This window comes from Aspergillus neoniger (genome assembly GCF_003184625.1).
Source record: "Aspergillus neoniger CBS 115656 unplaced genomic scaffold BO87scaffold_5, whole genome shotgun sequence".
Classification (NCBI taxonomy): domain Eukaryota; kingdom Fungi; phylum Ascomycota; class Eurotiomycetes; order Eurotiales; family Aspergillaceae; genus Aspergillus; species Aspergillus neoniger.
Window position 1 is genome coordinate 238377 of NW_020291133.1, and position 25988 is coordinate 264364.

At 50.9% G+C, this 25988-nt stretch overlaps 10 protein-coding genes and 3 non-coding genes across 13 annotated transcripts; 8 read left to right on the forward strand and 5 right to left on the reverse strand.

The window, feature by feature from the left end:
- Positions 1–305: 305 nt before the first annotated feature.
- Positions 306–1465, forward strand: BO87DRAFT_373392 (sterol desaturase family protein). The gene has a single exon (XM_025622539.1). It carries the CDS (start codon positions 352–354, stop codon positions 1366–1368), a length of 1017 nt encoding a protein of 338 aa, XP_025483180.1. The 5' UTR covers positions 306–351; the 3' UTR covers positions 1369–1465.
- A 62-nt stretch (positions 1466–1527) lies between these two features.
- On the forward strand, positions 1528–3111 carry BO87DRAFT_373393 (ketopantoate reductase family protein). The gene has a single exon (XM_025622540.1). It carries the CDS (start codon positions 1757–1759, stop codon positions 2789–2791), a length of 1035 nt encoding a protein of 344 aa, XP_025483181.1. The 5' UTR covers positions 1528–1756; the 3' UTR covers positions 2792–3111.
- Positions 3112–3315: 204 nt separating this feature from the next.
- Positions 3316–5758, forward strand: BO87DRAFT_373394 (MFS transporter). Its single transcript, XM_025622541.1, has 3 exons — positions 3316–4116; positions 4189–5307; positions 5364–5758. The coding sequence occupies exons 1-3, from the start codon at positions 3692–3694 to the stop codon at positions 5635–5637; spliced, it is 1818 nt and encodes a 605-aa protein (XP_025483182.1). The 5' UTR covers positions 3316–3691; the 3' UTR covers positions 5638–5758.
- A 145-nt stretch (positions 5759–5903) lies between these two features.
- BO87DRAFT_t69 lies at positions 5904–5987 on the forward strand. Its single transcript has one exon. It is a non-coding gene; the product is annotated as a tRNA-His (tRNA).
- Positions 5988–6546: 559 nt separating this feature from the next.
- Positions 6547–9183, forward strand: BO87DRAFT_404101 (putative poly(ADP)-ribose polymerase PARP). Its single transcript, XM_025625829.1, has 6 exons — positions 6547–6848; positions 6906–7019; positions 7070–7339; positions 7392–8237; positions 8291–8373; positions 8422–9183. The coding sequence occupies exons 1-6, from the start codon at positions 6782–6784 to the stop codon at positions 8989–8991; spliced, it is 1950 nt and encodes a 649-aa protein (XP_025483183.1). The 5' UTR covers positions 6547–6781; the 3' UTR covers positions 8992–9183.
- Positions 9184–9854: 671 nt separating this feature from the next.
- BO87DRAFT_351617 (cytochrome P450) lies at positions 9855–14734 on the forward strand. The gene is made up of 8 exons (XM_025621143.1): positions 9855–11421; positions 12634–12825; positions 12885–13014; positions 13070–13261; positions 13321–13472; positions 13527–13771; positions 13837–14108; positions 14181–14734. The coding sequence occupies exons 1-8, from the start codon at positions 9876–9878 to the stop codon at positions 14566–14568; spliced, it is 3117 nt and encodes a 1038-aa protein (XP_025483184.1). The 5' UTR covers positions 9855–9875; the 3' UTR covers positions 14569–14734.
- On the reverse strand, positions 11674–11745 carry BO87DRAFT_t81. The gene has a single exon. It is a non-coding gene; the product is annotated as a tRNA-Ala (tRNA).
- BO87DRAFT_448187 (kinase domain protein) lies at positions 14675–16384 on the reverse strand (the record flags this gene model as incomplete). Its single annotated transcript, XM_025628285.1, has 5 exons — positions 14675–15002; positions 15055–15217; positions 15301–15599; positions 15650–15975; positions 16032–16384. The coding sequence occupies 5 exons, from the start codon at positions 16382–16384 to the stop codon at positions 14791–14793; spliced, it is 1353 nt and encodes a 450-aa protein (XP_025483185.1). The 3' UTR covers positions 14675–14790.
- A 301-nt stretch (positions 16385–16685) lies between these two features.
- On the reverse strand, positions 16686–18469 carry BO87DRAFT_327317 (putative MFS transporter). Its single transcript, XM_025620180.1, has 4 exons — positions 18201–18469; positions 18034–18142; positions 17429–17976; positions 16686–17379 (listed from the first exon to the last, which is right to left on the reverse strand). The coding sequence occupies exons 1-4, from the start codon at positions 18405–18407 to the stop codon at positions 16753–16755; spliced, it is 1491 nt and encodes a 496-aa protein (XP_025483186.1). The 5' UTR covers positions 18408–18469; the 3' UTR covers positions 16686–16752.
- A 241-nt stretch (positions 18470–18710) lies between these two features.
- BO87DRAFT_404106 (uncharacterized protein) lies at positions 18711–20985 on the forward strand (the record flags this gene model as incomplete). The annotated part of the gene is made up of 8 exons (XM_025625830.1): positions 18711–19130; positions 19178–19214; positions 19263–19330; positions 19383–19574; positions 19630–19929; positions 19990–20279; positions 20470–20698; positions 20836–20985. Exons 1-8 carry the CDS (start codon positions 18954–18956, stop codon positions 20983–20985), a joined length of 1443 nt encoding a protein of 480 aa, XP_025483187.1. The 5' UTR covers positions 18711–18953.
- A 432-nt stretch (positions 20986–21417) lies between these two features.
- Positions 21418–23019, forward strand: BO87DRAFT_373399 (FAD-dependent oxidoreductase). The gene is made up of 4 exons (XM_025622542.1): positions 21418–21946; positions 22029–22314; positions 22385–22684; positions 22748–23019. Exons 1-4 carry the CDS (start codon positions 21575–21577, stop codon positions 22825–22827), a joined length of 1038 nt encoding a protein of 345 aa, XP_025483188.1. The 5' UTR covers positions 21418–21574; the 3' UTR covers positions 22828–23019.
- BO87DRAFT_373400 (uncharacterized protein) lies at positions 22880–23934 on the reverse strand. The gene is made up of 2 exons (XM_025622543.1): positions 23626–23934; positions 22880–23560 (listed from the first exon to the last, which is right to left on the reverse strand). The coding sequence occupies exons 1-2, from the start codon at positions 23673–23675 to the stop codon at positions 23314–23316; spliced, it is 297 nt and encodes a 98-aa protein (XP_025483189.1). The 5' UTR covers positions 23676–23934; the 3' UTR covers positions 22880–23313.
- Positions 23935–24209: 275 nt separating this feature from the next.
- Positions 24210–24321, reverse strand: BO87DRAFT_t80. The gene has a single exon. It is a non-coding gene; the product is annotated as a tRNA-Leu (tRNA).
- Between the last annotated feature and the right edge of the window lie 1667 nt (positions 24322–25988).

Sequence of the window (25988 nt, forward strand, 5' to 3'; positions counted from 1 at the left end):
GCTGAGCCGCTACGCCAACCAACGACGGGCCTTCTTTTCGAGTGATCTGCAAAGCCGCGGCGATTTCCCCTCGTTAAGCGGCCTAACGAACCCCAAAACTTAACCCGTTCAGAACATCCGATGCCCACATGAACCCCCCGGGATTCTCAATCACATGCGATTGGCAAGAGAAACTTGCCTATTCGCATTCGAAGATGGCCTCCCGCTGCAGTGTGAAAATCCGGCACTCCAGCAGCCCTATATAGCCCATCCCACCCCCTCCTCCCCCCCACAAGGGTATCCTCGCAAATGAGTTGACCACCACCCTGACCACCCATCATGAGCGGTACATACCCTAATCCTAAGGATTCAATGAAGTCTACCTGGCGCCGGCTGGATCGCGCCGAGTGGAGCGTCTGGCACTGGTTCTTTGAGATCCTCGGCGTCCACCCCAGCAACCTCGACAAGGAGGTCCCCGTGCATCCAAAGACCGAGAAGATTCCCTACATGAGATCATGGTCACAGCACCTCTGGATTCTCTACCACGCCATCCTCCCCCTCGCCGTCCACCACGTCTACGTCTCCTACACGGGCCACAATGTCACCGCCGTGGGCGCGTTCATCCTCTACTCTGTCGCCTTCAAGCTCATCGCCATCCACCAACTCCAAGTCATGCGCCGCATGGGCCACGTCCTCGGTTTCCTAGACGGCGACCAGCACGGCCGTGACGGCGTCCCGGACGTCGGAGTAGCCAAGGTCGTCCGGTCCCTGCTCTCGACATCAACCTTCCGACCCATCATGACCGTCTTCCTCAGCTACCGAGTCAGCCAAGCACCGGCCCAGATGAGCTGGGGCTGGCTACCACTCGAAATCGGACTATACGGCATCATCCTCGACTTCTGGTTCTACTGGTACCACCGACTGATGCACGACGTGGGCAGTCTCTGGAAATACCACCGGACGCACCACCTGACCAAGCACCCGAACCCGCTCCTAACCCTATACGCGGACACGGAGCAGGAGTTCTTCGATATCGCGGGTATCCCGCTGATGACATACTTCAGTATGAAGCTGATGGGAATGCCGATGGGGTTCTATGAGTGGTGGATCTGTCATCAGTATGTGATGTTCACGGAGTTGGCGGGCCACAGTGGATTGAGGATGCATGCGTCGCCGCCGTCAACCCTGGATTGGTTGTTGAAGTTGGTTGGGGCGGAGTTGGTGATTGAGGATCATGATTTGCATCATCGCAAGGGATGGAAGAAGAGTCATAATTATGGAAAGCAGACTAGGCTGTGGGATAAGATCTTTGGAACATGTCATGAGCGGATTGAAAGTCGGGAGGAGAATGTGGATTATGAGAATCCGGTTCGGATGCCGATCTTTTAGTTGTGTTGTGCGGGGAGGGAATAGAAGGGGGAAGGAAGATATATTCTTAGGGATGGGTTGTATTTATGGATGGGAAAGATTGTGATTTATTGTTCATTTTTGCGGGAGTTGTATATAATGATGATTTAATGGGATGGAGACTAAGTTATGAATATATGCCTTGTTTATTATCTAAAGTATCAATTAGAGTGAGATAAACATGGGGTGCAGGAACCAGAACCTTGTACTAAAGAATTAAGGGGCACTGCCCCGCATGCCTCTCCGCAAGCGAAGGCCACCCAAAATAGCCGCGGAGTTATTCCCGGTGAAACAGATGAACGAACACATTCAAATCTTCTATCCGATCACCTCACCTGATCGCCATCTACAATTGTGTGACACATGCACAATGGCATCCCAGCGGATTCACCTCATCGGACTTGGAAGCATCGGGACCCTTATCGCTCACTCGCTTCGCTCTCTCCCCGCACCCCCGCCTATTACCCTTCTGCTCCATCGCGAGTCGGCATACCACGGCTTTCTCTCTGAGGGGAGCAAGCTGCGCCTCCAAATTGGAGAAGACGGACCACCACAAGAGAGTACCGGGTACGACGCCGAACTCCTACAGGGTGAATCGCCCATCCATCACCTAATTGTAGCGGTCAAGGCGAGCGCAACCATCCCCGCTCTCAGATCGATCCAGCACCGGCTCGGACGGCATTCCGTTATCTGTCTCTTCCAAAATGGCCTAGGCCAGATCGAAGAGCTCAACGAGCGCCTATTCACGGACCCGCTGACACGACCGACATACATGTTTGGCATTATGCGCCATGGGGTCTACATAAAAGCGCCGTTTGAAGCCGTGCTGGCGGGGCTGACCGGATCATGCGCTCTGGGGATCGTCAACGATGGCCAGCAGGCATCCTCATCATTATCGTCTCCATCAACAGCATCTGCCCAATCTCGATTTCTCATCGACCGGCTGGTCGAAGCACCGATCGTCCGATGTTCCGAACTGCCGTGGATGGAGCTCCACCAGGCCCAGCTGCTGAAACTGGCGACCAACTGTGTGGTAAATCCACTGACGGCACTGCTGGATGTGCGGAACGGCTCGCTGTTAGCTAACCCCGAGCTGCAGGAGATGCAACGTCAGCTTCTCCAGGAGATCTCGCTGGTGTTCCGTCGTCTTCCGGAGCTTCAGGGTCTGCCCGACGTGCAGGAACAATTCTCCGTGGCCAGACTCGAGGAGCAATTGATTGGGAACATTGAGAAGACGGCCAGTAATTCCAGCAGTATGCGCGAAGATGTGCGGGCAGGTCGAGCCACGGAGATTGCGTTCATCAATGGATGGATAGTGCGACGGGGCCAGCAACTGGGGCTGGAATGTCCTACAAATCGGTGCCTGACCCAGCTAATCCTGGCTAAGACTAGCCAAGGGCGCTAAGCCGGCGAGAAATTGGTGTGGAAAGGGGACACTGGGTCCATAACAAAACAAGCATAAGCCCCCCAGCAGGCTGAAATGGTCCACAGTCCGTTTTCAGTCTGCGGTATCAGGGTTAGACCAGCAATAGACAGTACACCGGTAGTCGCTAGATGACCACTACTGTACTTCTCATGAGCATGCTAACTAGTACTAGTATATATGTCTTGGATAAATGATAGTCAGGGGTTCATTGATGGATCATATGCCCACATTGAGCAGCATGTTCTTCACCATCAGGCACTTGGGGGCCATTGGGCACGGCGTCCATTACTAGAAGCGGATCGATAGTGCCAGAGTGGTCTGGCTGGCGGATCGAACCAGGCGAAAATTCCATGCAAATCCTGCAAAAAGATTTGCAGGCCTGACTAATGACTCGTGCGCGTGACGTCAGGGAGGCGGAGTTCAGCCTTGGCGTTCGAGGGGCTCTGCATCAGCTGCCTCAGGCATATATCACTCGACCCCTCAGAAATCTGGCAAATATTGAGAATTATGAACGAGACATGCACCATCATACTCAACAGACATAATGGAAGCCATATACTCACCAGTTAAATCAGATTTCCGCCTGGAATCCCTCCTGGCTTGTCCCCGATGATCATTCAATCGGCAATCGCAATGAGGAATGGCAGCCGTTCACGGTGGGTCTCCCGAGTGCAGGACGGATAAATCGGATGCTGGCCTAGGAGCCACACCAGTGGAGGCAAGCAAGCTGTTTTCGTTTATTATTCAGGCTAGACCCCCATCGTTCAGTCTTTGTCTGTCCCTATCGGTCTTTCTGCGTGCAAGCAAATCCTGTTGTCCCTGACTCCAGGGCCCCGTCGTCTAGATCAGACCAGATCCTGCTCCCCGCTGGCTGTCAATATGTCTCCCATCGACGAGCAACTAGAGATGGCGGAGGTCGATGCCCGGCCCCATACTAATGGCGCGAGCAAGGAGGAAGGCCTCGAGAGGCCATCATCTTCAGGCACCACTGGCTCGACCAGCTACAGTAGCTCGATTGAATACAACCCCCAGCTGCACACTCTTCATTCGCGAAACACCGAACTCGACCTTGAGCGTCATCGCACAGCCACTTCCCATGCCCTAAGCAGGATCGAAACCCAACGGCTTCAGCATCAGTTGACCGTGGGTGAAAGCGTCAAGTCTCGCGCCTCCCGAGCGCCCTTACCTCGCATGGGCGCCAACAAGGATTATCCACCCCCTCTTCCCGATCGAGAAGACTATGTCGTCGAGTTTGACGGCCCCGAGGATCCTCTATACCCCCAAAACTGGAAACTGGGGACGAAGTATGTCAACTCAACCTTGTCGCGTACAAAAGCCATGTTGATCGGCTGAATACTGACCTATGACTCGCCTAGGGTTTACATCAGCGCCATCCTCGCCTTCACCAGTATTTGCAGTACCTTCGATTCGGCTATCTTCAGCTCCTCAACCACCAACGTTGCGCGAGTGTTCGGTGTAGGCATCGAAGTCGCCACCCTGTCGAGTTCATTGTATATCTGCGGTTATGCGTCCGGACCCTTGGTGTGGGCACCCCTCTCCGAGCTGAAGGGACGGAAGCCACCCATTGTGGTAGCTATGTTGGGATTCGGTATTTTCAACACTGCTGTCGCCGTCGCCAAGGATCTGCAGACGATCATGATCTGTCGCTTCTTCTGTGGTGTCTTTGGCAGTTGTCCGCTGGCGGTTGTGGCTGCCGTTTTCTCCGATATCTATAACAACCGCACCCGTGGTGTCGCCATTGCCATGTTCTCCAGCACAGTGTTCCTGGGCCCGCTTCTGGCTCCGTTTATTGGTGGTTTCATCAACTCATCATACCTCGGTTGGCGCTGGACCGCCTACATTCCCGCGTTCATGGGCTATGCCGCCTTCGTGTTGAACATGTTCTTCTTGAAGGAATCCTATCCGCCGATTATTCTGGTCTCGAAGGCTTCGGAACTGCGCCGTCGCACAAAGAACTGGGGCATCCACGCCAAACAGGAGGAAATCGAGGTTGACTTGCGGGAGTTGCTCGTCAACAACTTCTCCCGTCCCCTTCGGCTTCTCTTTGGCGAGCCGTTGATTCTGGCGGTGACAATCTATCTCAGTTTCATCTATGGCCTGTTGTACTGCTTCCTGACAGCCTACACACTCGTCTTCCAGGGCGTATACGGCATGTCTGCTGGTGTTGGTGGATTGACATTGTTCGGCATGGTGGTCGGTTTGCTCATTGCGGCCTCCTATATCGTTTTCGCTAGTCGGGGGTACAACAAGAAGTTAGAGGCCAATGGGGGCATTCCCGTCCCTGAATGGCGTTTGCCGCCTGTGATGATTGGTGGTGTGCTCTTCGCTGCGGGACTGTTCTGGTTCGGTTGGACCGGTTTCACTAAGAGTATTCATTGGATTGTACCCACACTGAGTGGATTGTTCACTGGATTTGGTCTGTTGATCATCTTCATCCAGCTGTTCAACTATTTGATTGATACCTACCTGATGTTGTAAGTTGCCTTGCCTTATTCCTTGCTGATGAACCCTATTCTAATCAATCTTCCAGTGCCGCATCGGCTATCGCAGCGAACACGTTCTGTCGTTCCCTGGTGGCAGCCAGCTTTCCCCTCTTCTCACGTCAGATGTTCGACAACATGGGCATCCAATGGGCTGCCACGCTGCTGGGTTGCGTGGCGTCTATTCTGGTGCCTATTCCGGTTGCTTTCTATTTCTATGGTAAAATCCTGAGGAAGCGGAGCAAGTTCGCGCCGTTTTATGATAAGGTTGCCGAGTCTCATGCGGAGGATCCCGTGGAGGAGAACGGCGTCGCGGAGCACTAAAGTCAGCATTAATCAACAAAAGTTTTGCATATAGCTATTTGGGCGATTGCTATTTTTCATACCCTGTACATCATTAATGTTAATGTGGATAATAGGAATATTGATAATGATTAGACGCGCGTACCCTGTACAATGTTTGGTAGCAGTGTTGTCGTTCGGTGTTGAGATGTTAGCGGGCAATCAGGACTGTTTGCTTGTTGCTTTTACCGCCATCTGAGTCCTTCTCGTTTATGCAGGCAATGATAGCAGCAAATTTATGTAATCAAGGTGCTGTAGTGTAGTGGTCATCATGAAACGTTGTGGTTTTCCGCAGCGCCGTTTCGACCTGGGTTCGATTCCCAGCAGCGCCAAAACTGGCGACTGGCTTGATTACTTCTCTTTACTTTTTGCGTCTCGATCAGTGATGATGTCTTTTCATCTTCATCAGCATCCCCCTTTTTTTTTCTGTCTTACTTGTTTCTATCGTATTCATACTCTGTTCTTTCACAATTTTACATTGTATATATATACTACTAGCTGGTCTTCCTCCAGCCATCTGCCAAATATGAACATTTGAGGTACAACATGGCTACAAGCAGAATAATGTCCATCTCGCACAATTGTGGCTGTAGCTCGGTCTTACAATTATGAGAGTCCTTTGCTGCCTGATAAATTAGACCCTGAAGATCTCGCACACCCAGTCAACTAAGTAATTAAACTTCCAAGGAGCCCTCCGCACAGGCAGAATCACGTGCGCTGCTGGTGCCTGGAGGCCCACCCAAGCTCCAGCCAATCACATCTCATCTGCCTCGGCAATTCCCCCAGAGCTCAGGCAGCAGCAGCCACGGGAGCCTTAGGCTGGGGCATTGCAGACAAAACAATATCACCTTCCACTAGATCTCCGCCTCATGCTCACCTCTATATAATCATGTTTCTCCCATCTCTCTTGTACATCTCTTCTAAGCATCATATCACGAGTACCTTCCGCTATCCGGAACTACTCCCCTCCGCCTCTGATCCTCCTGACTAAAATCTGACGACATAATTGCTCTTATATGCTACTCTCACTATTTCCTATTGCCTCAATTTCACTGAATCTCTTCCCTTCTATCTCTCCCAGTTTCATCCTTCCTCACAACTCACGTCTCACATTCTACTCATCACCATGACCGGCCAAGCTTTCAAGGGCTCGGTCATAGCCGTTGCTGGGTCCTTTCGCGGCTATACACAAGGTGAGCATGACTGACATCACCGCCAGAAGTCACATACTGACTCCACTCTTACAACAGCACAACTAAAGACTATCGTTCAGCGTCATGGGGGAACATTCAGCTCAGCGGTAACAGAAGATTGCACCCATCTAGTGACCACCCAGAGGGAAGTGGACAATAAGAGTGTCAAATGTGAGTACAAGCCGGGCCCTGTCTGTACAACTTCTCCTGACAAATTTTAGACACACAGGCTCGCAAGGTCTATACCTGCAACATCGTCTCCCTGGACTGGCTTATCGAGTCAGACAGTGAAGGAAAGAACTTAGATGAGAAGAAATTCCTGATGGGCTCCGACATCAAGAAAGATGATGAACCGGAAAGTCCAAAGAAGCGTACCTTAGAAGAGGCCCTGGGAATCAATGAGGATGGAAGTACGAAGAAGCTCAAGGATGCACAGACGGTTGGCGCCAAAGGAATCAACGTCCCTGTTGATGAAATATGTCCTCTTCGAGGTAATAGGCACCAACTCTTGATCAAGTTGGAGGAAACTCTAACCGTGAATAGTGACACACACCGTATACATTGATCCCACTGGCCTCATCTGGGATGCGACCCTTAATCAGACGAGTGCGACTAACAATAACAACAAATTCTACCGCATTCAGCTTCTCCACAGAAACAATGAATTCAAGACTTGGACCCACTGGGGCCGGGTGGGCGAACATGGACAAAATGCTATACTGGGTAATGGCAACTTGGATGAGGCAGAGTATGAGTTCAAGAAGAAGTTCAAGGACAAGTCCGGCTTGACCTGGGAGAAACGCTTGGATCCACCAAAGAAGGGTAAATATACCTTCATTGAAAAGAACTACGAGGACGACACAGAAGACGAAGACGAGGATGAAGACAAAGTCGTCGCGAAGAAACCCACCAAGCCCAAGGTAGAGGAAGTGAAATGCACCTTATCACCACCTATCCAAGACCTCGTGTCATTCATCTTCAACAAGGATCTTTTTCAGTCCACCATGGCTTCCATGTCCTACGACGCTCAGAAGTTGCCTTTGGGAAAACTGAGCAAGCGCACTCTCCAGAACGGTTTTCAGGCACTGAAGGATCTATCAGAGCTTATTGCCACACCTGCCCTGGCGAGTACAAGATATGATACTAGCTTTGCTGCCGCAGTGGAGCATCTCAGCAACCTATATTTTACCGTGATCCCCCATGCGTTCGGACGCAATAGGCCCCCAGTGTTGAGCACCGACACATTGCTCAAGAGAGAGATCGAATTGCTGGAGGCATTGACGGACATGGAAGTTGCGAACAATATCATGAAAGAGGCCAAGAACACTGATACAGTTCACCCTCTCGACCGTCAATTTCAGGGCTTGAATATGCAAGAGATGACACCATGTACGTCTTATCTCTAGAGCCTCGTTCCTTTGACTTGTACTAATTCTAGGCAGTGGAACACAAATCAACCGAATTCATTGAGCTGGCCAACTACCTCAACCAGTCTCGCGGTCACACCCACGGCATTCAATACAAGGTTCGCATCTGATGTACCTTATCAAATGAACCAAGCTAACCGTAACAGGTCATAAACATCTTCCGCATCGAGCGCCAAGGCGAGAAAGACCGGTTCCAATCATCCCAGTACTCCAATATCAAGAACTCCTGTCGCCGTCTCCTGTGGCACGGATCCCGCAGCACCAATTTCGGTGGTATCCTCAGCCAGGGTCTACGTATTGCACCGCCCGAGGCCCCCGTCAGCGGGTACATGTTCGGCAAAGGTGTCTACTTCGCGGACATGTCGACCAAGTCAGCGAATTACTGCTGCTCTTGGGGGAGTGGAAACCGGGGACTACTCCTCCTTTGTGACGTTGAGGTCGGCAATCCCATGTATGAGCTGGACACGGCAAGCTACAACGCGGGCAACGAAGCGAAAGGGCAGGCCAAGATTGCTACCCTTGGTCGCGGTCGCTCGATCCCTGGTGGATGGAAAGATGCTGGCTGTGTCAATGAAGATCTGAAGGGGGTGTTGATGCCCGATGTGCAGGTGCCAACCACTAATGCTAACTCAAGGGGGCTGATGTACAATGAGTACATCGTGTATGATGTGGCGCAGATCCAGCAGAAGTATCTGTTCCATGTCAACATGCGGTAGTCTGGCTCTTGTTTTAGATTTTGGTTTTATGGTATGGCGCATATATTAGCTTAGCGGCGGCATCTGGAGCGGATTATGGCGTTGAGCAAGATCTCGGGGTTTGTTTCATAATATATCGGCCCGGAATTAGGGGTTATGGTTTTAGCTGACGCACCTGCATAGCTAGCATCCTACTTGGCAGGCTTAATTGGGTATAAGAATATGAATTGGATTATTCTTAGCTGACGATGATAAATTATCTCAAGGCAACGAAGTATCTGACTGTATCTATTGTTCACCTCGATCCTCAAGATCCTCCAAAGGAAAGAAGTAGGTAGGGCACGTAGGCAGCAGCAGCGAAGGATCTGTAGGCTGCATGGCTACAGTAAATTTCGCAACAAACCATAATGCAACTCAAGAATTATGTATGCAGTCCAGGCAACACACATCCAGTTTGCTGACTACTGGGCCCACCGACTATCTTCCTTCTTATTCATACTAGCACTATTTCCCCGACGATCCCCCTCCTAAGTGATGACCAAACAGGCCGCTTACCCTGCCTATATAGGCATTCACAAAGAGAGGGAAAAAAACCCCCGAAATGATCAAGCATAAAGTCAACTATATTAGAAAATGTAACGAAAAGAAGAGCACGCATGGGGTTCAGTAAGGGGTAGATAAGGACACCGAATGGCCAATGCAAAGGAATATTGAGGATTTTATTCTATTGGATGGTCCTTGATGCTTACATGCATCTTGCGAACCCCCATCTCAGCCTGCATGAGAAAGGGTTCGGGCGCTTAGAAATGAGCCGGAGTTACCGAGCTTATAAGAATAAACTCCATCCCATCCAACCCACAATCCCTTGCTTCAACCCCGCAAAGGGAATCTCATCCTCTCTCATCATGCTAGTCTACCTCACCAACTATTTTATAGCATGGCTCGCCTACTTTTGGCGACCGAAACAACAGCCCTGCGGCAGTCTAACACTGCCGCATATTCCCGGTATTGAGATCATATCCACGACCCGCCAAGAGGTCCATAACTACAGCGTAGCAGCCTCTCCGCCATACAGTCTCGCAGATGTACACGACCTCGACTTCTGCAACGTTTCCATCACCCTGACTCACCCCGGTGAAAATGACACTGTCGCTGTCTCCGTCTGGCTCCCCCTCGCCAACTGGAACGGCCGTTTCCAGGCTACTGGTGGCGGCGGCCTCGCAGCCGGCATCATCGGCCTGGCCTCAGCTCGCCCAGTCAGCCAGGGCTACGCAACAGCTGCAACAGATGGCGGTCTCACCTTGAATGGAACCAGTAATCCCCAGACGGGGGCCTGGGCTCTGCGCCCTGACGGTTCCATCAACACCGCTCTGCTAGAGAACTTCGCCCATCGCTCCATCTATGACATGACTATCATCGGGAAGACCCTTACCGAGCGCTTCTACGGATCTCCGCCAAAGTACTCCTACTGGAGTGGCTGCTCTACCGGCGGCAGACAGGGATACTTCGCTGCAGCAAAGTATCCGACTCTCTTTGACGGAATTCTCGCCGGTGCACCGGCCCTAAATTTCCCACGTTTAATCGGATATATGTCCTGGCCGCCGGTGCATATGTTCCAGTCCGCAGCGCCGCCGCAGTGCGTCTTTGACACATTCCTGAGAGCAATCGTCGAAGAATGTGACCCGCTCGATGGAGCCACGGATGGGTTGATATCAGATTACAACCCACAAAGCTGCCTATTCGATCCCGAAACACTTCTCGGCCAAACGGTACCATGTCCGGAGATGGGTTCAGATTTCCCAGTAACCATCACAGCCCAGCACGTCACCCTCGTCAAGCAAGTCCTGCAAGGTCCCGAACTCCCAGATCACCCCAACCTCTGGACAGGACTCCCACCGGGCGCCTCATTCCGCGGAACGGCAAACACCGAAGTAATCAACGGATCGATCGTCAGACCAGTCCCCTTCTTCCCCATCATCGGCTGGATCAAGAACTTTGTCTTCCAGGACCCGAGCTACAATGTATTCGACATGAATGTCGATGACTTCGACACTGTCTACCGTCTCACGCTGGACGGCTACAATGGCATATTCGGCTCGGATGATTTCACTCTCTCTGATTTCCGTCGCGCAGGGGGGAAGCTGTTGACCTGGCATGGGTTGGCGGATGAGCTGATCCCAGCGTCGTGGACGAATGCATTCTGGGATAGGGTTGATAGGAAGAACGGTGGAGATGCGGATGAGTTCTATCGAGTGTTCCTTGCGCCGGGACTGGGACACTGCTCGGCCGGGTATGGGCCGAGACCGGTTGATCCGTTGGGCGCATTGGTGCGCTGGGTGGAGGAGGGGAGTCCTCCTGATCGATTAAGTGCAGCGGCTGTCAGGGCGGATGGGACGGAGGTGACGAGGGAGTTGTGTCGGTATCCGGCGACGTTGGTGTATGATGGGCATGGTGATGTGAATGATGCGGGAAGTTTTTCATGTCGATCCAGAGAGGCATTATGGTTATGATGTTATATATTGATACTCTATAGTCTCTTGATATTTTGGGAAGGCTAGAGGTGGGACACTGGCACTTGCTTACGGCTAAATGACTTGGAATAGAATATGCTTTCGGGAACTGAACCAAAATCTCGATCTCGGGAGGAGTGGATACTGCAATGGCCAAAGACAACAACCACCACCAAAATAAAAACACAAAAAATGGAGCTGCGGGGAATCGAACCCCGGACCTCTCCCATGCTAAGGGAATATTATACCACTAAACCACAGCCCCATTTGTTGAAAGACAGGGGTCTACATTTGTTATATAATATAGATCCTGCCATAGATAGAAGGGATTGAGGTGACAGGTGGTTGTGATGTTGACAATCCACCAGGAGGGCGGTTGGTGGTCATAGCATTCTTAGTATTAGACGCCTGATCAGGAAATGAATATCTGGGGAAATTTTCATCAATTGGTGAGGCACGGTTGAATGTGGTTGATGGTGAATGGCATTGTTCAGGTAGACAAGTCATCAGCTCGGAAATATATTCCTCGGACGTGCTGGTTCGCTCAGGGTTAGCCAAAGTGAAAACCAACAATATTGCTTAACCCTCGACCATCAGACAGAGGTTCTCTCCAAATATGAGGAGGGCTGGCGACTCGACCAATTCCACAAACAATGCATTCGAAGCGCATTCAAGAGAGCCGAAGTTCTCAGTTACGTGCAAGAGTATACGAGAACTTGGACCTGTCCAGCCAGATATCCTTACAACTGCGTGGAAACAGGTAAGCATCGGCGACAAATAATCCTGCGAAAAGACTCAGCCACCAAGAAACACCAGGCAATCATAAGGTCCCACGCCTGAGATTGCAAAAGCGACCGTAGCAGGATCACGATGGCGTTCTGCAACCTTGATCGGAGGCCGCTTGTCCAGGCCACACCAACCACAATGCATACCGAGAGCTGAGCAGTTGAACTAATGCACCATCCATGCAGCCTCTCTGATCAGATGTGAATGCGACAACACAGAGACCAATAAGAAATATATTAATTATGCAATACCGGCACGACCCCTCCTTCAGCTACCCTACAATATAAAACAGTCGGGATCTCGCCCAGCTAGCCCACTGTCCTCCTCGATGCTATTACGTTCGATCCCCCTATCGCCACCATGCCAGTAACGTTGTGGACGGGCGTCTTCAACGCCCTTACGATCGTATACATTTTCATCTCATTTTTCACTCGCAAGAGCAAGCATCCGCCTCTACCTCCCGGTCCCCGACGAAAGCCTATTGTGGGTAATCTCTGGGATCTGCCCGACCCAAGTCAGCAAGATTGGCAGCACTGGCTGAAGCACAAGGATCGCTATGGTACGATCAAGCACCCAAGTAACTCTGAAACGAAAGGCTGCATGTCTGACTGCCAACAGGCCCAATCAGTTCCCTCAGCATCATGGGCCAAACCATCATCGTCTTGAACGACGCCCGACTAGCGGTGGAACTACTCGAGTCACGATCATCGATCCACTCCTCGCGTCCACAGCAACACTTCGCAGAGATGTGAGACAACAAGACCTACCTTATCATATTGCAGATCAATTGATGAATTGTACAGGGCGGGCTGGAACAACGTCCTCGGAGCGGTGAAGCAGTCTCAGCGCATCCGAGCAACGCGCAAGAATCTGCATAGGGAGATCGGATCCAACAATTCGGTCGCTCGATTCAATGAGATTCAGATAGCGGAGGTGGGTCGGTTTCTACTGAGGGTACTGGATGCGCCGGACAAGTTAATGCAGCATATACGCAAGTGCGTTACCCCTTACCATACATTATTTTCAACCACTAATACTGAACCAAAACCACCAGAGAGGCGGGCGCAATCATCTTAAAAGTAGGATACGGATATACCATCGAACCGCATGATCAAGACCCGTTGGTTGATCTGGCCGACAAGGCGATGGAGGATTTCTCGATGGCCATGCTTCCAGCCACATGGGCAGTGGACTTTTTCCCACCCCGTAAGCCATAGCCCGCAGCTATGCAGAAACAAACCAGACTGACTAGTTGATCAGTAAAATATCTTCCAACCTGGTTCCCAGGTACAGAGTTCATGAAGATCGCACAACGCTATCGAAAGAATGTCACGGCATTCAGCGATATCCCTTGTGCATTCGTGAAGGAACAGATGCGAACTGGCCGCTTCGTACCGTCTTTTCTCTCCAACCTTCTCGAGAGCAGTGCTTTCGAGCCCGGATCCGAAGAAGAGAATAATGTCAAGTGGTCTGCTGGATCGCTCTACGCCGGGGGAGCTGATACGGTAAGAACCCTCCGTCCTGGCTTGCTCCCGATCAATGCCGTACTTACTCTTGAATGAATCAACAGACCGTCTCCTCCATCGCTAGCTTCTTCCTCGCAATGGCTCTCTTCCCCAAAGTGCAGCGCAAGGCACAGGAGGAAATCGACATAGTGATCGGAACAGACCGACTGCCGCAGTACGGAGACCGAGAACAACTACCTTACATCAACGCCTTAGTCAAAGAGACGCTCCGATGGCATCCAGTCGTACCTATGAACGTTGCACACACCTCGACCGAGGATGATGTCTGCGAGGGATACTTCATTCCCAAGGGATCGTCAATCCTTGCCAATATATGGTCAGTTCTCCCCATTATCCTTTCTGATCCGTAAGACTCTACCACCAACTAACACCCTTGAAACGCATACAGGGGATTCACCCACGACCCAGCCGCCTACCACGACCCGATGACATTTAAACCCGAACGATTCCTAGGCCCAAAGCCAGAGCGAGATCCCCACTTCCTTGTATTTGGATTCGGTCGTCGTGTCTGTCCGGGGAAGACTCTAGCTGATGTAAATGTGTATTTCACCATCGCCCAAGCTCTCGCTGTCTTTGAGATCTCGAAACCAGTGCAAAATGGGGAAGTTAAGGACATTCATCCGGAGTTTCTCCCGGGAGTCATCAGTCACCCGGCACCGTTTAATGTGTCTATTCGGCCGAGGAGTGCGAAGCATCTGGAAATGCTTCGGTCGTTGGAGGAGAAGTATCCTTGGGAGAAGAGTAATGCGGAGGATTTGGGGAATGTGCAATATTAAGAGGAGGTGCTGGTGGTAGAGATGATTTCGTGGTCGGGTGAGCTGAGACGCTGATGGCTAGGGCTGTTGTATATCGGCTGAGCAGAGAGTATATTGTGTTTTTGACCAGTTAAGGCCATCGGTCATAATGTTACAGTAGTATCTATATAGGGATATCCTATCCGTGCAGCTGTAAGCAAGGTGATTCCATATAACAATCACCAACAAGCAGATGCACCCGCCTTATGACTTCGTCTCTTCAGTATTCGGCCGTCTGAGCCCCTCCATCAGCCACTCATCGAACAAGAACTCTGTCACAGTCGGTCGATCCTCTGCATTCCACTGCAAGGCCTTCCGAAGCCATCGGAAGAATCCCTCTTTATTCTCCCCTGGAATGTCGGCACCTAAACTTTCCAGAGAAACATCCGGGATCGGCGCCAAGTCCTTCCAATTTCCTACAGATATCTAGTTAAATTGGGCTTGAGTTGAAAAGGTATTTGGCCTTACCCTGCTCGTCCCAGAAGACGTAAGCCAATTTGCACCGCTCGCGGAAACTCGCCGGAGGAGGTCCCATGAGCGCTATCATCTCCGCAAGATGCACTCGGTCATCGAAGATGCCATCCGCGTTTCTGCCGTCGAACATGTGGCGAGGACTTACGATGTCCCATGCCTATAATAAAAGATTCAGCATGGAGATAGGGCGTAATCTATACCAGCTGCACTAGCACCTAGGAATTTGGGAGAGGATCTTACCACCATAGCAACATTCCAAATATCAAACTTGTAGCCCCAGCTCTCTTTCAAAACGACTTCAGGCGCTCTGTACATATTCGGCATAATGTCGTCACGATTCTCAACATCGCCAAAGCGGGCTTCGCCGAAATCACATAGTAGAGGTAGGCCACTCCCCCCGGGGTTGTAGACAGTAGATAGGTAGATCGTTCTGTCTTTGAGCACCTTTCTAGGTGATGGATCATTGACTTCCCGTTCTTCGAGATTCTCGAGTGTCTTAGTATCTGGGATAGGGAGGAGCAAGTTCTTCAATTGAAGATCTTTTCTTGGATTAGTCCAACAATTAGAAATGTAGAATCGGGGATTTTACCAGTGTGCACTATATGAGCAAACGAGTGCAGAAAGTCCAGAGCGATCAATAGCTGCCTGATGCAAGACTTCATCTCTTTAAGAGTCATAGCGTTTCCAGGGATGCATTTCTGCAGGAGTGTATCTGCACTCACGCCCATAGGATCATGAACAAGACAAACATGAGGGCCATGGGGCCCGGTGATGGTGAAATGATCGAAGAGCTTGCGAATAAGATCTCTCCCAGGATGCTCTACTTCAGCAGCGCCCATACGGTTGTATATCTCCAGCTCATGGTTCTTTCTTTGGCCAGTGACATAGATCTTGAGAGCAACATATTTTGAGTCACTTCGATGACATACTGTCAGGGGTAAGCTAAGCAAATTGGGGGCTATCAGACATACTGCAGGTCGCGACCTAACCATACTGTCGAAGTCACTCCGTAGCCCAACTTGGCCAGTACTTGGTACCTGTTATTCAACACTTCGCTCTGCTGCACGGGGTAGTACTTTTCAGGCCGGTAAGTAGGGAGAGTTTCTTCCTCAATCTCTATACTGGGATCAATAAGGAGGTCTGTAGTGGGGAATACTCTCAAGGAGGACTTCCATTGCGAAGAGTAACGGATTGTTTGATAGGACGCGCGTGTGATGATACGGAGATGTGATGTTGGGGTACGTATACTAGGATAACAAGGGAGGTGTAACTTAGTGTGAGGTATTCTTAAAAGACGGGCGCATTTGGTGATGCGGCCTGCCATGGGGATAACCGTGGTTAAGCTATCTATCTTATCTGGATAGATCGTGTTCTTGACGGGTCGGTGGAGCGCGAGATCCATTCAGCCATCCAGAAAGGGGGATGGGCATTGTATAGATGACATAAGCAGTATAATTTGCATATGCATAGCTATGCAGGTGCTGATCAAGTTGAAAGAGTTACGTGGAGAGTATATTTGAATGTGATCCTACAGAAAATTTACAAGAAGAGGATAATAATGCTATAATTACGCAGTGTTGCGCAAGAACACTGAGAGAAATGCAAGGACGGCACACACCAGGCAACCGAGACCTAATTAGAGCCCTTACTGGCTGCTATATAACTTTACTTAGAGCTCACGTCTTCCTCTAATTAATACACATACCGGAATCTCGTGTTCTCCTTATCAGTCAGACCAGCCCACTTGGCCTCATCCACCATCGAATCTTCCACCCTACCGTACCGGCTATCCCGTCTCCGGTTCTCCCACACGTAATATGCGAACAGCACGACAGACATGACAGCTGCCGCAGCCTGGGTGGTCAGCACCGCAATCTTCGCGGGACGGTATTCAGGGGCATCGCGGGCCTGGAAGGTTTGAGGCCCGATGATGTTTCCGACCGAGAAGGAACCGGCGATCAGTGCACTGCTGAAAGCGCGCTTCGTGTGACCGGCACAGTTGGCCATGGTCCACTGGTATAGGATGGGAAGGGTGGCAACAATGGCATTTACCAGGTAGATACCGATGAGAACACCGGCCTTGTTGCTTTTGGGGAGGAAGGAGAGGAGGCCACCACCAATAATGCCGGGGATAGTGCAGAAGGCGTTCCACGCCCAGCGGTGAGAGGTTCTGCGGATACCAAAGCCAACCAGCAGGGTGAAGAAGATACTGACGATGCCGGAGGGCATGTTGAGAAGGGCGGAAATAGGACCGGAGTATCCAAATCCGGAGATGAGAGTGGCGGAGTAGGTGGTTACGACACCGCTAGAAACAGAGATCTGGCATGGGTTAGCCTCGAAGTGAGAGGTGGATTAGGGTCAATCTTACGAGAATGGTGATCAAGACTAACAGCCAGAGCTGGATGTCAAGCACAGCTTCCCAGATTTGCTTAAGGTTGATGGAGCTACTCCACACTCCCGTCTGGTTGACACTGGCGTGCTGCAGGAGAGCCACCTTTTCTTCCTCAGACAGCCACTTGGCCTTCATGGGGGTGTCGGGAATGAAGAGTAGAGTGAGCACACCAATCAACACAGTGGCCAAGCCAATGACCAGGAACATGATGCGCCATCCGGCAAGGGTGTCCCCGTGGTGAACATGCTGGAAGCCAAAGGATACTAGACCACCAATGATCTGGGCTACTCCCAAACCATTATACCAAAGGGTAAAACGAGGTGCTTGTTCGCTTTTTGTATAGTATTGACTGCTGATGAGCATCAGAGATGGTCCAATCGTGGCCTCGAAGATACCCAAGAAGACACGGGCAGTGAGGAGGGTCGCATAGTTTTTGGCGCCTGCGGACGCTGCAGCAGCAACTCCCCAGAGGGCGACATTTGCACCGAGCCACTTGGCGGCAGGGACTTTCTGGAGGCAGTAGACTGATAGTGATTAGATATTAGCACGGAATTTATGTTTGTTGAGGTAAACGGACATACTATTAGGAGCCTCGGCGATCAGATAGGCCAAGAAGAACCACGTTGCGGTGTTGGTGTACTCATTCCCCGCGAGGTGGAGTTCCGTTTTCATTCCCATGACGGCAGCATACTATGTCCCCCCTTGCGTCAATGAGGGGTGTGTTGGCTGGAAGCTTGCGACGACTCACGTTAAGCATGACCTTGTCCAGAAATTGCAGCACATAGCAGGAGAACATGAAAGGTATCAAATGCCAGTCAATCTTTCGACGCAAAGCCCGCAGATCGATCTGAGAGCTGTCGGGGCCGGCCGCATGGCCCTGAAGGTATTCCACAGCATCGTCGGTGCGATCCACAGGCAGAGCCTGTGAAAAGGCACCCGGCAACTTCTCCTCCATGTTATATCTATAATCTGTCGCTAAAGGACAGAATAGAGACAAAAGCAAAGAGAAAAGACAAGGGGGGTTGCGGGAAAATAATCGAAGAATTAGAAGTAGTCAGAGAAAGGAATGCTGGGATGGGAGGTTACATGCAGGATCCTGCAGGCAAAAAACCACGGGAAGTGCAACCGGATTGGCCGCAGGGATACCATTGGGTTCCAGTAGTTTAATATATTTGTCAAGATAACTGCCTGGCCACTTCATCTTGCAGAAGTTTGTAAATGCTCTAAAGTCTACGCTAGACCAGGGCTCGAGATTTTAGTGCGCGCGATTCTGCCCGGATTCTTCTGGTCGCCGAAGGATTTTGATTGCGAACCCTCCTTCAGCTCTAAGGACAAGATTTTACCCCTTGTTGTAGGGCTTCAGCATGATCCTGCGAAGCCCAGGATCGAGAAACTCCCTCCAGCCAGCGCACATCACGACTTGCATAATCACTACGCAAATATCCTCTCTTCCTCATGCCTCCTCTCGCTTTCTCCTTGATATTCTACATTTACTGCCAGTATGGGCTGGGTGCACCATGCCTCGCCTGAAGTGGAGGCTGAGTCGCAATACCGCCTGATTTTAGGGGTATGTCTGGGCTTGACCTTGTTGATGGTTATCACTGTCTGCCTGCGCCTAGCGATTCGGTTTAATGCCCGCCGATTGGAAGCGTCCGACTTGGTGATGCTGGTGACTATGGTGGGTTGCCTTTGGTAGTAGACGATCCGACCGCTAACTAGTGTCAGGCCTTCAGTATCATATACAGCGCACTGTGCATCGCTCGTGAGTCCAACAAGCTTTCAGTACACAACAATTGCTAAGGATCAATAGAAAGCAGATATGGTCTTGGATTGCCCTTGTCGCTGCGCCCCAAGGCAGACCTTCCGGATTACACAAAGGTATGCGCTGTGCCTGAACCGATCGAGACAGAGTATTGATAACCACCAACAGCTCAATTATGCCGGTCGCCCATTCTATCAACTCGGAATCGCTGGGTTTAAAGCTTCCCTTTGCCTCAACTATTTGCGATTGATTTCCGGAACGTCCAAGAATTACTACCGAATCCTTATATGGGCCGTAATAACCATCTCGACACTTGGTCATCTTGCGGGAACGTTAGTTCTGATATTTGACTGTCAGCCGGTGAGAGAATCTTCCTCTAGTCGCAGTGCTAGGTTGCTGATAAAACGATCGAAAGGTTGAGCGCGCCTGGAATCCCAACATCTCAGGGTCCTGTCTTCCAGCAGGTCCAACATTTTATGGATTAGCCATCTTCACCATCATCTGCGACATCACCATCATTATCCTTCCCATTCCGCTATTGCTCCAACTGAACATCAAGACAGCACAAAAGGCAGGAGTGGTTTGTCTGTTTCTTCTGGGGCTGTTCACCACGATCTGCTCGATCCTCCGCCTCACACAAATCAATCGGGTGGCTTATGGCGATGGGAACTCGACCATGTTGGTACTGTGGGGCACAATTGAGTTCAACGTCGGGGTGAGTTTCCACGAGAGAGAGAACAGGGTGATGCACCGAGCCACTGACCAATTAAATTAGAACATTGTAACTTGTGTTCCCTTTCTCGCGCCTCTGCTGAAAGGTGCGGTGCGCGATTTCCGATCGTACAGTGGTCGAAAAGGGTACGATAGCCGTAGTTATGCTTTGCAAACCTGGTCGAAAGATCCGCGCTCCCAGTTACGGTCGACAACTTCGGCGGCGCCGCAACCCAAACGCACGCCCAGCGAGGAGCTTATCCTCGAGAGTGGGGGAATCGACGAGGGAGGCATTCATATGACGGTGGAGCTGCGCGTGTCGCTAGAAAAGAGGCCAACAACAGAGGCCAGAGAGTGATGCCCGTACTCTTGCCATCGACTGATGGCGCCATTCCTTGAAAACCAATCTCTTAAACTTTCATTATGTATATTAATCACTCACTGGGTCTTCCTCTTCTCGTCCTATCAAGCGCAGCTTTCCGGCGATTCCTGAATAGTGCAATGCAGGAATCTTAGTAGGTGCTTAGCACTATGGGATTAATAGTGCTTACGCTTCTCAGGATCAAACCAGACCGGGATCATACTGGGCCGATTTAACAGAGACAAGCCAGTGGAGTCGAGCAGAGCAGGCCAGACCAACCGCCCCCGACGGGATCTTCCCGGCCATCAAGCCCAGCTCCATCCAGGAGGAATCCTGTGCGTCCCGTGAAACCTTAAAGGTGGTCCACTCGGGAAGTCATCCCCGGGCGGCCACCGAGCTGTGTTCCGCACTGGTGAGAAATGGGTAATGTGGCCGCCTAATCGAACCAGTAACTGGACATTAGTGTCTGGCCGGTGTGCCATTTAGCTACTAGAGATTTGACACCACTATCAGAATGGAATATGACCCACTGCGGACGGACTGTGACAGATTGACACCGGAGAAGGGACCGCGGTGGTAGGGCTAGAGACCGGCGCTAAGGTCTCAAGCACAACGCCGTCCCCCACGCGATGCCGGCCTAACATTCTTAGTGCTGTTAAGGATCTTTTAGGGCCGGCTTTGTTTCACCTCACGCATTAGACTGGCACGAGACATCCAATGTAACTTTATTGCGTCGTTATTACGGTTTAATTTTGATTAAATTAAGGTTGGCGGAGGTTTCCATTGCCTAATGGCGTGCTGTATCCTAGCTACTGGTCGTCAACTTTACCAACATTGTTCGTTGTCCTCAGCAGCGCAGATACGAGTCTCTGACTCCTTGCATATTCAAGGATATGATACTTTCCAGAAGCAACCCTTAGTGATCAGTGAATGCGCATCAATCTCATCGAGCACCTCTCCTAATCTAACTGTAAAGGATAAGCATAAATTATTCAGAGACAAACACGAGCCTTAGCACCATCAAGCCCTAAGGCCACCCAATTAGTATGGTTTTGCTGGCCTGACCCATCTCAACAACGCCTCACATTCTCTTCCCATTGGCACATTCCCATACGATAACGGTTCCACCAATCCAATTCCTGCGCACCTGCCACATAAGTCACCGTCCGATTCCAACCGGTCCTTGATTACAGCAGTATTACAGCGATGCGTCTTCAGGTAAAAGGGTCAAGGGATGAACCCGTGTTCCCGTGGAACCGAACATCCGTGCCTCCTCGCTGCCCCCATCATGGCTGATCTTCCCGTCCTCATCGTCGGTGCTGGCATCAGTGGCCTCCTTCTGGCCCAGCACCTCCAGAAACTCGGTGTCCCTTACAAGATCTTCGAGCGCGATACCGCTATCGATGCACGAAGCGGGGGTTGGGGGTTGACGCTCCATTGGGCGCTCCCTGCACTGCGGGAACTCCTACCGGACGACCTTGTGCAACGCCTCCCAGAGGCATATGTCAACAAGGCTGCTGCTGCCCGCGGTGACACCGGTCGCTTTTCATTCTTTGATCTCAAAACAGGATCAGCGTTGTACAGTGTCCCCGCTGCGGAGCGCATTCGGGTCAGTCGCGTTCGACTGAGGCAGCTGGTGGCCACGGGGCTTGATGTTCAGGTAAGACAATCTTTCACTGCCTAGTAAGATGGGATGGAATGAAATTATCCTTCACTTTCGGGCCCTCTGACCAGAACTGCAGTGGAACAAAACTCTCCAAAACATCGAGTCCTCCGCCGACACTGTCACCGCGCATTTCGCAGACGGCACCTCCTACACAGGATGCCTCTTGATCGGCTGCGATGGATCGCGATCCCCAACCCGCGAGATCTTGTACCCGGACAGCCATGAGATGAATCCACTGCCGGTGCAGATCCTCGGCGCAGCTACTCTATATACAGCAGAGGAGATGGCAGGCGCCGCGGATATTGATCCATTCATCTTCCAGGGCTCGCATCCTGAATCCAACGTCTTCCTGTTCTTCAGCAGTATGCATATACCATCCTCCTATCACAAAGCAACATGTACTCAGCAGCTAACTTTTGATTTTCGGACTAGTCCTCGATAATCCCAACAACTTCGCAGAAAGCAGCAAGGACAAATACGAATGCCAGATCATAATATCATGGGCAGATTCCAAGGACATCGCAGTCCCCAGCGACAACAGGGAGCGAATCGCCCTGATGAAATCCTTGGCCTCGAACTGGGCGGAGCCATTCAGGACCCTGGTCTACGGGCTACCTGAGGACACGGAGGCACGGTCAATCCGCATCGCAGACTGGATGTTCCGACCGCTGCAGAATCGCTCGCATCCTAGAGTTGTGCTGATGGGTGATTCGGCGCATACGATGACTATGTGTATGTTCATACAATGCTGTGCTGTGCTGGGTGGGAGGATTGCATGCTAACAGTGGTATCTAGACCGCGGAGAAGGGGCCAATAATGCCATCGTTGATGTACTGGACTTAACTAGACGTGTGGATTTGCGTTCGCTAGGGTGAGTATCAGCGCTTCGTGGGACGTACTACTAGATACTAACCACTCGTCCAAACAGATCCTTGTCGACACAAGCACTGCGAGATGCATTGGACGTCTACGAGAACGACGTCTTCAGGCGCGCTGAGCCCAGCGTGCTCAACTCGCGTCAGGCCTGTGTCGACGCTCATGACTTCACGCGGATCTTGGACGAGAGTCCACTAGTATCAACCCGGGTGCTGAAGGAGGATGCCGCGGAGAAGTAATTTTAGTTGAGAACCTCCTAAGGACTCACGGAGAACCAGGATAGAATAATGAGCCTGCGTTTGATAAATCCAAGAAAATTAAACTTCTATGCATCACCAGAACAAACGCAATGTACAAGTACAAGGTACCAGACCTATTTCACATGCCCTACTTCTCATGCCCAACGAAGAAACAACAACGTTATGCAACATGCCCATGCATGACAAAGCCCCCCCTCATGCAACCCACACATTCATATACAACCATCACCGCCCACCCAACCCCTCATGCGGCGCCCGACCAACCTTCGGTTCTCCAGGCTTCCCGCCCCTAACAGCCTCCCGATCCCCGTCCGAAACGAACATCGAACGTCCAAGCTTATTCTCCCCATCAATAGCCTGTTGGTCTCCCTCAGGGGAGAACCTCTGCTCCTTGCTTGGCGACTGCATCCGAAATGTGAGCAAGGCGCCGGAGATAACCGCGAACATGGTTAGGAAGGCGGTATTCCGGGATCTATCAGTACCTCGAGATCAGTATATTGACAATTGATCCAGTGATAGGGATAGGGTGTGGCTCACTTAGCTCCGGATGACATGCCATTTCCGTAACTTAGACTTGGGTTCGGCATGGTTGATGGTTCGGATGTCAGAATATGATGTATGTATCTTTGGACCAGGATTGGTTGTCATTGTTGGGAGACAATACTTGTTGTTCAACTCCTCTTATATTTGAATCCGGGCGGTCGCCACGATGACACAACCATGACTGCGGTGGGATGTAGGTTTGGCCAGACTGTGTTTAGCTTTGGTGAGGAGTGTGTAAGTTTGGGTGGTTGTGGGTTGAGAAGATGATTCCGGCTACTGAGCTCGGATGGTTTTAGTTTCATCGGAATTGATTTACTTTCAAGTTTTGTTGATATCTGTAGGGTTATATGTCCAGACTGGTTTACGCTATAGATTGTCTTGGGACAATTGTTGGAATTCTTATGAGCGGGAGAACTGGATCGATCCGTGATGGTAGAGTGGGAAGTGACACAGCGCTAGGCATTGGGTGAAGGAACACTCTAAACCATTAGAAACAATTGAATCATTGCATCAGTTTATTCTGTATCGGGTGAGGTGGTTGTATATCGGATGGAGCAAAAAGAAAATGCAAAAAGATATGACAAGAGTGGGATTCGAACCCACGCCCCTTTCGAGACTAGGAATGCTCCGAAGAACATGTTTGATCAGATAGCCTGACCCTAGCGCCTTAGACCGCTCGGCCATCTTGCCTGTCGCTTGAAAGATGCTGGCTGCTTTGGCTATAGGAGCTCTTTCACAATCCACTGCGCGTAGGGAAGTTGAAGCTTGTCGCATTCACATGCTACAGACAATGCCTGATGCTACGAGTTGAGTGTCCTATTACGAAATAATATATGCATATTCTAAGACATAGCGTTGATCTCAATGATTGACAGGGTAGTGTGTAATGGTTCGACGATCGATTGACTAGGCCATTGACCTGGATGAACCGAATGTATATATTTCGGGAGCCCTTTGTGGTATGCTTTTTGGTACCAGTGGCAAGTAACCCAGCCCCAGATGGATGCCCTCGTCGAGCGATATCCAGCCCTGTCCGACATGCATGATCGCAGCAGCGCTAGTAGTAGGCATCCACGAGTACAGACTGTTATGTAGTCGAAATTGATCGAATGCAACCCTACAAGTAACTATCGGATACACAGCAATAGAATCGGCTGCTCGCGACCGAGCACGATCTCCTACGTAACCCAAAAATTTCCCATAAATGCACCCAGAGATAACGTAGCACGCAATCTCGGACCGTACAGCATTGATACCGAGCGGAGATAGACCCCCCCCCCCCCCCCCGGCTGCAGGATGCGCCGTGAAACAGTGATTGTATACCCATTTAGGAAACTCACAAGGAGGATAGTGGGTCACCGAAGAGAATTGCTGTGCAGGCCGGTCAACGATGACAGAAGGAGAATACGCTGTACATCACTTCATTCTTAGCTATCAGTAGAAATAGAACACCGTACTCATGATCGACAGCACAGAAGAGACTAAAGGGGTAAAGGGGCCAGGAACAGGAGGGCTTCCCTCTCCTTGCTACTCCACCCCTAGGCAGGCACCAGCACAGTTATGAAGAGTAGTTCATGAAATCCACTCGGTCGGATCATCACCGTATCGCTCTTCTGGCTTGGCCGATTCTTGAGTGTGCACATCGAGGTGAGGATCGAGGATCAATGTGGACGCAAACTGCGAGCATAGCCAGAATTGAGCTAATTTCCAGGGAACAGCTAGCGCACATATATGCACTAGCCAGCTAAACCACCCATACACAATGAACACCTTCTGATAGTAGCTAGTAGCAACGGTGCCGGAGAATTGCGAAGATGGCACATTAAGTTTCCTATTAGTCAATGGGATATTGGGATGAATGTTGAGCATTATTCGGAAGCAAGTATGTTTGCTAGTCTCGGCGACGCTGCGATTTATCGAGATTTCTCAGTTCTCGCTGCCAGTGCGAAGAAAGAACGCGGGGAGAGGAAAGGTGGCCAAGCAGTGCCAATGTGCGCCTTTTGCTTGGACTGACTCAGACGCGTCATCCCAGTTCTGCCAGTGCGAGATGTGATGTGCATTGTCAAATCAATCGCACCATAATCAGTCTCCAGCACGCCTAGCTCGGGAACGAGCACGAGCCAACAGGGCCAAACCCCCTCATGGCATGTTATTTAGTCCAACGTTCGCTAATTTATTCGATGCATCGATGGTCTGAAAGCAGCAGTCGAATTGCCAGGAGGCCTGCCTAGCTTGCGCACGAAGGGCTCGTGCACCACGCGATGCTTTCAACGGTCAAAATAAGAGTATGAAAAGGATCAAATATATTGAATCCTGCCGTTCCCACCGGATGTTTTGCTCTTGGCATAAGAGGGGAG